The sequence below is a fragment of the Eriocheir sinensis genome, chromosome 49 (genome assembly GCF_024679095.1).
Source record: "Eriocheir sinensis breed Jianghai 21 chromosome 49, ASM2467909v1, whole genome shotgun sequence".
Taxonomy (NCBI): Eukaryota; Metazoa; Arthropoda; class Malacostraca; order Decapoda; family Varunidae; genus Eriocheir; species Eriocheir sinensis.
Window position 1 is genome coordinate 8,774,208 of NC_066557.1, and position 13,150 is coordinate 8,787,357.

The 13,150-nt window shown below is 44.3% G+C and overlaps 1 protein-coding gene across 1 annotated transcript; it reads left to right on the forward strand.

The window, feature by feature from the left end:
* Positions 1-174: 174 nt before the first annotated feature.
* LOC126981830 (succinate dehydrogenase [ubiquinone] flavoprotein subunit, mitochondrial-like) lies at positions 175-11,858 on the forward strand. The gene is made up of 14 exons (XM_050833405.1): positions 175-342; positions 1,634-1,726; positions 2,085-2,279; positions 2,833-2,956; positions 3,430-3,523; positions 4,315-4,488; positions 4,609-4,766; positions 5,364-5,569; positions 6,615-6,773; positions 8,151-8,348; positions 8,905-9,096; positions 9,413-9,556; positions 10,289-10,402; positions 10,994-11,858. Exons 1-14 carry the CDS (start codon positions 283-285, stop codon positions 11,078-11,080), a joined length of 1,998 nt encoding a protein of 665 aa, XP_050689362.1. The 5' UTR covers positions 175-282; the 3' UTR covers positions 11,081-11,858.
* Positions 11,859-13,150: the final 1,292 nt, after the last annotated feature.

A 13,150-nucleotide genomic window follows, 5' to 3' on the forward strand; every position in this document is an offset into this window, starting at 1 on the left:
GAAAGCAACCCATCTCAACACACTGCTAACTCCATTATCCGCGCTGATACAATAGTTCTAGGGATACAAAATAGATAACTGATATATTTTGACATATTTCAGTGGGTGTGGGGGGTATTTGAAGGTTGATATAAGGGTGAAATCGTGGAAAATAGGTTGGTCCCGAGAGTGAGACGGCCCAAACCGCCATTGCGTAAAGGACAACACGGGCGGCGGCGGAGCTCAGTGTGCGCCGAGACGAGAGGGAGAGAGTTTGTCCTTTTTGCTCCGTGTCTCCCCATCATGGCTCTGCCTCTCAAAGCGTCGGGCAAGCTGGCGGCCAAGGGTCTGCACTCCTCGCTGGTGGGTATTGAAGGGCAGGGGAAAGGGAGGGAAGGGTAGACATAAGGGAGAAAGGGAAGGGAAAGTTTTGGGGTCCGTTGCTGAGTCTGGTTCCTCCCCTGGCCGGCTATGACGTAATTTATTTTCGGGTTTATTTTTGTCCGTTTTTTTGTGTTTTCTTCATTTTTGAATAACGATTTGATGGTATTTAAAGACAGAATTGGTTAGCAGGTTAGTTAATTCCACAATCTTGCCCTGCCATATTTGTTTCGTCTCCGTTTCCACCATTCTTGTATTTTTTTTTTTTTCTTCAATTTTTGCGTTTTCTTTCTATTATCCGACAGTTTCATGCTACTTAAGATCAGAGAAATGAATAAGAGATTAGTTCCTTCTGTATTTTTTTTTTTTGTCTTCATTTCCTTCATTCTTGTTTTTTTTTTCTTTTTTTCGTCTTATTTCCTCTTATCATCATTGTTTCCCTTCATTTACCACTCACTTCCATGCTCAGATAAGTAAATAAGAGGTTAGTTCATTCCCCCTTTTTTTTTCATCTTCATTTCCGTCATTCTCTTTTTTTCCTATTTTTCATCTTATTTCTTCTTATCATCATTGTTTCCCTTTTATCACTCATTTTCATGCTATTTAAGAACAGGAAAATTGTCAAGAAGCTTCAGCCCCTTCCACCCTGTTCCCTTTCCACTCCCCCCCCCTCCCCCCCCCTCCCTCCCTGCCACCCTGTCAACCAACTAATAACAGTGGCCTGACCTCCTCTAAGCCCACTGGCATCTGTTGTGAGGTCAGGGCATGGTTATGTAGCTTCTAAATGAGTGTTGGGCAGGGTATCCATCTTACCTATGTTGTGTAAGCCTTGCGTAATTACCAAGGGCAGGACAGGTGAGAGGGCCAAAGGTGTGAAGGGAAGACAATAAGGGTACCATAACAACCTTCAGTCTTGTCTATTAGTTAGTGTTGTCTTATTTAGCCAGTGTTACATATTGCTTGTATTTTTTATTGGTGTCCAGTGTTACACAATTGTGAGGGTAAAGATATGTTTGAATCGTGGCCCAAACAGTCAGCATACCTACATCCCACCCAGCTTTTCACCCTTCCTCTTGGGGTGGCTGACAAATGGATACCTGGGGAAACTTAGGTAAGTGTGGTAACCGTGATGTCACTTTTTCCCGTGTCCCAGGGAACAGGTTATTTCCCACCACAGGCTCAAGGGCCAATGTGACATGAACAAAGAGGTCATGTGCAGCTATACAGCATATGCCCCCAACCTTACTAAATTTACCTTTCTCTTCTCCCCCAGGTGGCAGCCCTGAGCCGGCCCTCTGCCACCATTGCCACCCGGGGCTTGCACTTCACCATGGACGGGCGCCGCAGCAGTGCTAAGACAGACCAGGTAGGCTTTTCAGGCCAGGACAAAGTAAGGCAGATGGATTATGGGATTAAAATTTCATGTATGCATATGAGGGAATTTTTTGTTTAGGTGACATGAATTTTTTTTGTTTAGGTAATACTGATATGAAATTTTTTGTTTTAGTTTGGTAACTGATGTTTCCTTCTTCATTCTTTTTAGGTAAGATATGATTTTTATTTTAAGTAACTGATATGAACTTGATTTTTTGTTTTGGTAATACTGATATGAACTTATTTATTTTTAGTTTACATAACAATGATATTAACTTACTGTACTTCAGGTAATATACACAAACAATTTTAGGTAGCACTGATATGAACTCTTATTATTGTTGTACTAGCTGAGCCGAGACTACCCCGTGGTGGACCACACCTACGATGCAGTGGTGGTGGGGGCGGGCGGCGCAGGGCTGCGGGCGGCCTTCGGGCTGGTGCAGGAAGGCTTCAGGACAGCCGTGATCAGCAAGCTCTTCCCCACACGCTCACACACGGTGGCCGCCCAGGGGGGGATCAATGCTGCCTTGGGGAACATGGAGGTGAGGAAAAGGGATGGGATGAGTGTATTATGGTGCTAATGTTTTTTTATTGGGCAGGTAAGGGTGTAATGGGGTGATATGGATGTGAGTAGGGGGTGAGATAGGGTTTTGTTTATGTTGATGGGGTACTATACGGTTGCTAATAGAGTAATAAGTAATGAATGTATAGTTGAGATGTGAGATTGTGTATCTGTTAATGGAAGAATATTTGTTAAAGGGGTTTGCAGTATAAATGAGACAAATTTTAGTCACCATTATTACCTGTGCTTTTGTAACTCAATCCAAAACCATCACTCATTTTAATCACTCCATATCTCCCCCATCCATCACCCCTCACCCACCACACTCACACCACCCCTCCCTCACCTCCCCAACACTTCCCCCATGCTACCCTCACCTCTCTACTCCTCCCCACTCCAAAACCATCACCCATTTTAATCACTCCATACCTCCCTCATCCTTCACCCAAATGCCCCCCACACTCACACCACCTATCCTTGACCTCCCCAATACTGCCCCCACTCCACCCTCACTTCTGCACTCCTCCCCACAGCCTGACAACTGGGTGTGGCACATGTACGACACAGTGAAGGGGTCCGACTGGCTGGGTGACCAAGACGCCATCCACTACATGACTCGCGAGGCTCCCAAGGCCGTGATTGAGCTGGAGAACTATGGTGAGTGTGGGTATGGATGTGGGTGGGTTTCAGTGGGATGAGTATGAGGTGAATGGGGGGTATGAGGTGTTAGATGGAAAGTTAATGGGGAAATAAATATGAGGTGGATGGGGTGTTAGATGGTAGAGTTAATGGGGAGATAAATTGGATGGGTGGATGGGGTGTTAGATGGTAGAGTTAATGGGGAGATTATTTGAATATGAGGTGGATAGGGAGTGCAAGATGTGAGAGTTAATGGGGAGATAAGGGTGCTAATGGGTTTTGATGGTTTAATATGGGTGTAATAGGGGACACATGGCCATTATTTCTCTTATAATAATTATTTAGGCACTTGATACATTTTTTATTACTGATTAGGATAAAATTGGTGCATTCTAACATAATCTGTAAACATTTCAAACATGACATAACAATCCCTAAATTCTACCTTGCTCTTTCACCACACCTTATCACACCTTCCATCCACTTAACAGGTATGCCCTTCAGCCGCACACCTGACGGCAAGATCTACCAGCGGGCTTTCGGCGGACAGAGCTACAACTTTGGCAAGGGCGGACAGGCACACAGGTAAGGGATTAGGAAGGGGAGATTGAAGGAAGGTGAAGGGGGAGGGACCAACGTTGCCAGATTGTTGTACTCAGCTGCTTATATTTCCCGACTTCCTACCCCAAAACTCTTCTTGGCTCCAATAACGAAACTTATATATAGTTATCGTTAAAAGAGTTAGATCCTGATGTTTCTTGGCAATAGTTAGGCGTCGGAAACCAGTAAATACTATGCTCTGAGTACGATGACCTGGCAATGGTGGGATGGACAGATGGTAACACACTATATATTCACTTCTTTACCCAATCAAAATACACTCCATATCCCTTAACCCCCACTCAAAGAAGCTATATATGTACTCTATATTCACTCCTTTACCCTGTTAATGACTCCAAGCTCTGTTTTTCTTTCTCTACCCACTTCTCACCCTTTCCCATATTTAACCCGGTAGCAGTGACGGGCCAAATTTTTGCCTGGACAGAAACTCCAAAAAATATAGGATGCATAAACTGATCACAAATGCGTTTATATACCGTATATTATTTAATGATTTGTGTGAGTGATGATTTTTTCTCATTAACTTGCTTAGAGGAGCCTTTAAGAAACATGATCCCCACAGCTACCAGGTTAAGACACTGTATTTACTCCTTTACCTTATCAAAGACACTACATATTAATTCCTTTACACAGTTAACCCTCCTATAATCCATCCAAGGTGCTATGTAACCCAGATTCATTTCTTTTATTCACTCCTTTGCACACACAAGAAACATTCCTAATTCTTCATTCCATTGCTTTCCTCCACTCTCTAGGTGCTGCTGTGTGGCTGACAGGACGGGCCACTCCCTGCTCCACACCCTGTACGGCCAGTCCCTCAAGTACGACTGCAACTACTTCATCGAGTACCTCTCCCTCGACCTGCTCATGGAGGACGGGGAGTGCCGCGGCGTGGTGGCCCTGTGCCTCGAGGACGGCTCCATCCACAGGTAAAGATGGAATAAAATTAAAACTTACCTTAATGATACTGACTTGTACCCTTTTTTTCTCCTACCCATCCCCCTTCCCTGCCTACACATACCCTTCTAATTCCCCTTCTCCCTGGCCAGGTTCCGCGCCAAGAACACAGTGCTGGCAACTGGTGGCTACGGCCGGGCGTACTTCTCCTGCACCTCTGCCCACACCTCAACAGGGGACGGCACAGCGATGGTGGCTCGAGCCGGCCTCCCCTGCCAGGACATGGAGTTTGTGCAGTTCCATCCCACCGGTGAGTGAGTGTAAAGGGGGGTATGGGAAGCAGGGAGGAGAGGAAGGGATTCTTACCTACTCTGTGTTTTGTGGGTCAGATTTGTATTGTCTTGTGTTTTGTTATGTTTGTGTGTTGATTTCTGTGTATATTTCTGTTTCCCGAGTCTTATCAATCACCTCATCTCCCTTATTTCCCCATCATCCCTCCAACAGTAACCTAACCTATCACCTCATTCCCTCCCATTCTCCTCCTTTCACTCACCCTTTCAACCTCATCACCCCAACAACAGTAACCTAACCTATCACCTCATTTCCCCCATCACTTGTTCCTTATCTTTTTTCCCCAACCAGTACCTCCTCCTCCTCCTCCTCCTCCTACATCTCTTATCTTCTCTCTTCCACAACTCTTTCACCTCCTTCCACTGATTCATTTCTGTCTCCCAGTCCTCATCACCCCACCACCTCACCCCCTCACCCCTTTTCCTTTCTTCCCCACCACTATCTCCTCTTACATCTCCTCTTTCTTCCCTTTTTCCATCATTTACTTACCCATTTCTCTTTCTCAATCCTCAGCGCACTACCCACACTTAACCTCACCAACACCTCTCCCCCTCAGGTATCTACGGTGCGGGCTGCCTCATGACGGAGGGCTGCAGGGGTGAGGGTGGCTACCTGGTGAACTCCGAGGGTGAACGCTTCATGGAGAGGTACGCCCCAGTGGCCAAGGATCTCGCCTCCAGGGATGTGGTGTCACGCTCCATGACCATCGAGATCAGGGAGGGACGCGGGTGTGGACCAGAGAAGGACCACGTGTATTTGCAGGTGTGTGGTTGGGGTATGAGGGGTGTTGGGTGTGGGAGGAAGGGGTGTTGAGTTTGGATGTACGGGTAAGAGGGAGGATTTAGATGAAGTATAAAGGGAAGGGTAAGATGGATATGTGGTGTGTGCATGTTGTGGGCTGTAGGAGGATGAGATGCTGGGTTAGGATGAGAAGGAAGATGTAGGGTGAAAGGAATAAAGCAGAATGGAAGGGAAGGGTATGAGGGAGGATAAGATGAAGGAGGAATGGAAGGGTATGAGGGAGGATAAGATGAAGAATGAAAGGAGGAATGGAAGGGAAGGGTGAGAGGAAGGATAAGATGAAGAATGAAGGGAATAAAGCAAAATAAGGGAAAGGAAAATGAGATGGAGGGGCAAGAAGGATAAAGGGAATGGAAGGGATGGCTGAGATAGGAGGACAGGAGGAAGGATAAAAGGGTATAAAGCAGAAGAGAAAAAAAGGGAAGGGTGAAAAGGCAGGTAAGAAGAAGGATAAAGGAAATAAACCAATAGGGAAAGGAGAGATGGAGAGTAAGAAGGATGAAGGGAAGGATAAGAAGGATAAAAGAATTGAAGTAGAAGAGAAAGGTAAAGAGAAAAAAAAGAATAAGCCAGGAGATTCATAACTAAAACAAACAAACAAGATCTGACTAAATGGGGAAAGGAGAGATGGAGAGTAGGAAGGATGAAGGAAATAAATAAGAAGAAGGATAAAGGAAATGAAGTAGAAGAGAAAGGTAGAGGAAAAAAAGAATAAGCCAGGAGATTCACAACTAAGACAAACGAACAAGATCTGACTAAATGAGAAGGCCAAACAAATAAATCAAAGAAAAAGAGAAATACCCACCTCAATTTCAACCATTATAATCAAGCAAAACAAAGCTGTGAGTTGCGGGCTTTTTTTTTCTCTCTCTGCACTCTTTTCGTTGCCCTTGAGCCATCTCCTTTGCTATAATAAAAAAAAATCAAACTAAAAAACAAGCACTACAACACCATTACAAACCACCATATACCTCTCTAACCCCTTCACCCCTTCACCCCCCAACAGCTCCACCACCTGCCCCAAGAACAGCTGGCCCAGAGGCTGCCGGGCATCTCCGAGACGGCCATGATCTTCGCCGGTGTGGACGTGACCCGCGAGCCCATCCCCGTGCTGCCCACTGTGCACTACAACATGGGCGGCGTCCCCACCAACTACAAGGGACAGGTCAGTGCATCGGGTAGACAGAGGGAGGGCACAGGGGTCATGGGAAGAGAAGGAGAGGCCAGGATAGGGCTTTTGAGATACGGGTAGGATTAAGGATGGCTGTAGGGACGAGTCAGGATGTTATGGGAATGGGTAAGACAAGGAAAGAACTCTACAGGCATGGGGAGGACAAGAGGAGAACACTTTGGCCATGGATAGTAAGACAAGGGAAGACACTAGGTATGGAAAGGGGAGAGGAGGACATGTCAGGGCACCAGGGCATGGGAAAGACCTATAGTAACTGTTTTAGGTTTTTGTTAGGTAAGGTTAGTTTAAGTTTAGGGTATCTTCAAACACATGATAGCCAGCACCTTATGGTATAAATCAGCAAAGAATGACCTCACTTTGTTGTACTGAAAGTCTCATCAGTAAGGAAGCATATATGAAATTTTATGTGGATTTTCTTAGAAGATTTTTAAGGATTTTTAAATATCCCATTGAGCAGGAAATTTAAAAATCCTAAAAGATCTTCCATGACAATCCGGATAAAACTGAAACCAAACTATTGGAAACTGTACTATTTGAGAGACGACTGTTGTTTGGAGTTTTGTTAGGTTAGGGTTAAATTTAAGGTATCTTCAAAGACATGATACCCAGCATCTTATAGTATAAATCAACAAAGAATGACATGGGGAAGGCAGAACAGGACACAAGGACATAGGAAGGATAGATCAAGATTGAGGGCATAGAGAAAAGAAGGGGAGAACATTACAGGCACGAGGGAGACAAGGGAAAGTTACAGGACAGATCAGGATATTGAGGGCATAGGGAAGAGAATGGGAGGACACAGTGGGCATGGGGAAGAGAAAGGAAGGACACAGTGGGCATGGGGAAAACAAGGGCAGGACTTTACAGGCATGGGAAAGACAGATCAGGGAGTGAAATTTGGCTTATCCTTCTTTACTTTTATATTTAACTAACACTGAGTTGAGTGAAATTTTCCTCTTTAGCTGTCCCTCTATTTCACTTATACAGAGTTGATGGATACCCAGCTTTTCTGCTTTTTGCTATTTTATTTTCCTTTATTTGCTGTTCTTTCATCTAGCTTAGGCAGAGTTGAGTGAATTCTGACTTTTCCAACCTTGCTCTTTTTTTCATTTTCCAGAATTAGTCGCATTAAATTTGCCAACCTCTATTCATCTCACACCAGTACCTTACCCGAACCCACATTCCGACCCCACCTTTAACCACTGCAGAAAGACATCATTAATTAACCATTTCAACGGTAATTATAAATGAATCTAGTATTGAGGTGGAGGAGACTTTTTTGGGTCGAAAATAGGCAAATACGAAAGGCCAAGCAGGACAATCTGGCAATGCTGCTTCCCCAACCCGCAGGTCATCACATCCGATGGCGTGGAGGACAAGGTGGTGCCAGGCCTGTACGCTGCTGGAGAGGCCGGCTGTGCCTCCGTCCACGGGGCCAACCGTCTGGGCGCCAACTCTCTCCTCGACCTGGTGGTGTTCGGCCGAGCCTGCGCCCACGCCATCGCCGCCGAGAACAAGCCTGGAGACACCATTGGGGAGCTGTCCAGTGTGAGTGTTGGGGAGGGGAGGAAGGGAGGGTGTGTTTGTGTTCTATATATGAGTTGTTAATTTTTCTTTATTTTTTACAACAAAGGAGACTGCTCAAGGGCAACAAAAAGAGTGCAAAAAAAAATAAAGCCCGCTACTCACCACTCCCATAGTAGACAAAAGTAAAGAGTAGCCAAAAGAGAGGTCAATTTTGGGTGTGTGTGGATGATTGAGAGACAATAAGTGAGTGTTGGGGGAGGGAGAGAGTTGGTGTGGGCTAGAGTATTTGTACATGAGTGTGCCTGGATGCTTGGGAAAGAGCGAGGATAAATGGATGTTGGAGAGAAAGAAAATGAGGGGGAAGAGAGAGAATAAGGGAAGGGTGTATATGTGAGAGAGAGAGAGCGCATGTGAAAGAGATAGTAACAACGAGGTGATGTTATCTGTGTTAATATCAGACTCTTAACCATTATCATCCAACCCCATAAGAGATAATATAGACATTAAATGAGAAGGGAATAAAATCTCAACACATCCAACCATATCACCATCCCCCCCTCTCCCCCCTCCTCTCCAGAGCTCCGGCGAGGCATCCGTGGCCAACATTGACAGACTGAGGTTCGCAAAGGGCAACGTGTCGACAGCTGAGATCCGCCTGAACATGCAGAAGACGATGCAGAACCACGCGGCCGTGTTCAGGACGGGCGACGTGCTCAAGGAAGGGTGCGACAAGATGGCAGCGCTCTGGGGCAAGATGGACGATATCAAGGTGAGGGGAGGGGGTGATAATGATGTATGGTTTATTTAAGGTGAGGGAAGGTAGTAATGGTAATAATGATGATGATAGTGATGTATAGTTTATTTAAGGTGAGGGAAAGGGAGTGATTGTGATAATGATGTATGGTTTATTTAAGGCGAGGGATATTAGTAATGGTAATAATAATTTGATCAGTGTTTTTGATAGTGTCTGTTAAAGGAGAAAGCTGAAAGTAAATGTCAGCAAAAGTAAAGTGATGATTTGTGAGCGAAGTAGAAGTAAGGTTGCGGATTTTGTATGCCCCTTCTCATGTCTCGCTCCCTTTCAGCTTGAGGACCGCGGGATGGTGTGGAACACAGACCTGGTGGAGACCCTGGAGCTGCAGAACTTGATGAGTAACGCCGTGCAGACCATTGTGTCGGCTGAAGCGCGCAAGGAGTCCCGCGGAGCACATGCCAGGGAGGACTTCAAGGTAGGAGGATGAGAGGGAAAATGTAATGTGTCTATATTACAAGTTTTCCCTTCCACAGCTTTGACATAAGTTCCAGCAATATTACAAGCTCAACCTTCCTCAGCCATTCTCTTGGAACACAGCTGAAGAATCATTTTTATAAGACTTGTGTGTATTTACTATTTTTGCTGCATATTGATAGATGATTTAAGTCTTGATAGTGGATTTATACATAAATCCACATTCATATCATTGTTAGGACTTCATCAATATGCAGCATCAATATCTGGTAGAAATAGATTTGTAAGTTTTTTATATAATCAAATCATTGTTAGGACTTTGCATCAATATGCAGCAACAATATCTGGTAGGAATTTTGTCTTAAAAACTGCTATAAATTCAACTTTATAGTCCTAAGTCATAAATACCTCAAAGAGTCTCCGGAGAAAGACTGCAAGTATTTGCTTGAAAAAATGAAACAATTCATGTCCCACAAGTGGCTTTATTTAGTCTTGCAGATTAGGTACAAAAACTCATATGCATACAAGCAGCTCTGAAGTAGTAGAGAATTTATCCCTATACTTGATTATCAATCACTTCCCTTTTCCAGCAGTGAATGAGGAAGAGGTTTGAAAATACTACCCACATTTCTACCCTGATACATAAGCCTTTCTTCAGACACCACTATTCCATCTATTAGTTCTGTATCCTTTCTATTCGGACAACAAGCGTAAATGTGCGAGTGTTTTCCAGGACCGAATGGATGAATACGACTTCTCTAAGCCTCTGGAGGGACAGCAGTCCAAGCCTTTTGAAGAACACTGGCGCAAACACACCCTCTCCTCTGTTGACGAAGCTACTGGCGAGGTGAGTGAGGCAGTGTAATGATCAGGTTTTCTTTTCATCTTAGTGAGTTTTGTTCCTGTTTTACATCTTTTCCACCTGTATTAGCGGTGTTAAAGTTTTCTCTCCAATTGTTTGTTGTTTTGTTCCTCCTCCTGTCTTAATTCGTGTTGTCTTGTTCCTCTTGATCTTCCAATAGTAATCAGATTTTTCTCTACTATTGTTCCCATATGCCATTGTTCTTCATCCTTCCTCCTCCAGTAACGTGTCTTCTTTGGTGGTGACAGAGTTGCTGGGGGAAAAAATTGAGCATGAACGGTTGAACATGTCTGTGTATTAGTCTAGTCTTCCTTATTCCGGTCTAAAATCTCCACTTCAGTAAAGCTATTCATTCACTAACATGTCTTTTCAGTGATTTATTTGGACCAGCTATGAGTAAAATTCTCAAACTACATCTGCACATACAGTACTTTTTCATAAGGTAGAAGACATACATTAACTATATCAGTAACAAATCACTTCGAGACAAACATCTACAAGACAATAAGCTGTGAGTAGAAATCTCACACCCTCCTCACTTCACCCATTATTATCACCCACCTCTTCCTCTGCCAGGTTAAGCTGTGGTACCGCCCCGTCATCGACCACACCCTGGATGACGCCGAGTGTGCCACCGTCCCACCTGCCATCCGCTCATACTGAGGCGTTGGATGATCTGCTGTTTGTGTCTGTCTGGCGCACACTTGCAGTCCTCTCTTGGCTGGGGAAGATTGAGAGGAGCATCAGGTGGAAGTCCTTGTGGTAATTTGTCTTACCTGCCTGGGATTGGTTAAAGATTCAGGTATTTCTTTTTGTGTGTTGCTGATGTTTACTCTGAACTGCCTAGTTGTGTGTTTGGCTCTGGCAGGGAAAGTGTTGGTGGAAAAACAGCCCCACTGTGCGTGTTGGGGGCTTGTTAGGGAGAAGGGAGCTATAAGTGTGTATTGAATAATTAGTCAGCACTCTATACTGCTTCATCAAGAAACGCTCATTGTATGTACTAAAAGTTATAACCAAAATCAATGGTAAAACATGTAGTAATGATATTTTAAGTAATTCTGATGATCTTATTAATTCATGCCACATGCCTGCAATTATCTGGACCATTGTTATCTGGTCACCTGGATCTGGCAAAAACATTAACTCCTTTGAGGCACAACACACACACCAATGTTCCTTTGTAATAATATGAACATATGAAAACCCTGCAATTAATAAATATCCTTTTAAAAATCTAGAGCAATCATGAGTCACAGTTATTCCTAATTCATCGCTTCTTATTCATACCTGTTACAATCAATTTACCTACAAACAATTCCTTCGTGTGTGTGTGTTGTGCCTCCATCACTGTAGATATCTGTACATAGGAACCCTTATTAAGCTGCCTTTGTATTTATCAAGACTGTGGCTCTGAACTAAATATATATTTGTTAATGCAGCAGCTGTTGTTTGGTCTTTCCTGTACTGGGAGGATTGATTGGAGTAGTTTCATCATGGTGCTGCAACTATCATGGTTATATGGAGCTAAATACACTGTCTAAAAGGTTAAGGTTAAGTTGGGGGAAAAATGATACAGCTGCACCTGGCCTATGTGGTCATCTGTCACACTGGCCCTCGAGTCTGTGGTGGGTGATAACCTACTATCCCGGGACACAGTCAATGTGGCCTCCATCCAGGTTACCACGGTTTACCTTCCCCAGTATCCACCAACCCCAAAGGGAAGATAAACAGCTAGGTGGGCTGTGCACCAACTGACAGGCCAGGGTTCGAACTCAGGCCTGCAGATTCATAACTAGGCATGCTAACCACTTCACCATCAATTCACAGACTAAAATAATGTGTTTAAACCCTTGACTGCGGATTTCCTACAAGAAGACCTCACCAAGCTATAGGAATGGAACCAAAAGTGGCTGCTACGATTCAATGAAGAAAAATGTGAAGTCATGCACTTTGGGAGGGGATATCCAGCATGCCGATACCACATAGGAAACACTATTATCCACCACAGAGGTAGAGAAAGACCTGGGAGTATATGTTACCAGGCTATCAATGAAAGCCAAATCCATGCCAATCGCAGCGGACAGGTTAAACTTATTGGCTAAGAAAGTTCATAACTGCACAGATAAGAAGAGGGTACAGGACACTACCAATTCATTACCCACACCACATTACCTGAAGATGACTGGCTGTGGCTTCCCCACTGCCCAAAACTCGGCATTTGCTTGAATTACGAAATCCTTGTCCCTCGTGTCATGACTGCTGCTGCTGCCGAGACCTGCGGACACCAGATCTGTTAATAGAAGCAATATAATTTTGGGGGGAGACTAAGAAACCACTCATATAACAAGAGGAAAGGCATGTAGTTATTCAGAAGCAAAAATATTCATCAACAAGTGTATTAAGGAGAACATACCTTGGCATAAAAACACCCATGAAAGAGTGCTTGAGGGAAAAGAAGAGAACATGCAAACCACTCACAGTAAAATCTCGCATCTAACAAGTTTGTGAATTTACATCCTATGAGTGTTTTTTGGTAGCCACTATTTGTTAGATGCAAGACCTTACTGTATGTAGATGAGAAAAAGAGACTCGGGGTATTCTTCAACAGTTTACTGGCATACTCTCTCCCTGGGTGTTAACATTGGTGGGTCGGCGTACAACAACACGACGCCACGATCGCCTGTACGCCAACCTCCTCCTCATCCTCCTGCTCCTCCTCTACTGCGTACACAA

What these genes read in the sequence shown, in the direction of transcription:
- LOC126981830 (XM_050833405.1), top strand. Translation starts at nt 283, where the DNA reads ATGGCTCTGCCTCTCAAAGCGTCGGGCAAGCTGGCGGCCAAGGGTCTG. An exon ending in GATTGAGCTGGAGAACTATG is followed by an intron (nt 2,957 to 3,429) that starts GTGAGTGTGGGT and finishes TCCACTTAACAG; the next exon opens with GTATGCCCTTCAGCCGCACA. An exon ending in AAGGGCGGACAGGCACACAG is followed by an intron (nt 3,524 to 4,314) that starts GTAAGGGATTAG and finishes TCCACTCTCTAG; the next exon opens with GTGCTGCTGTGTGGCTGACA.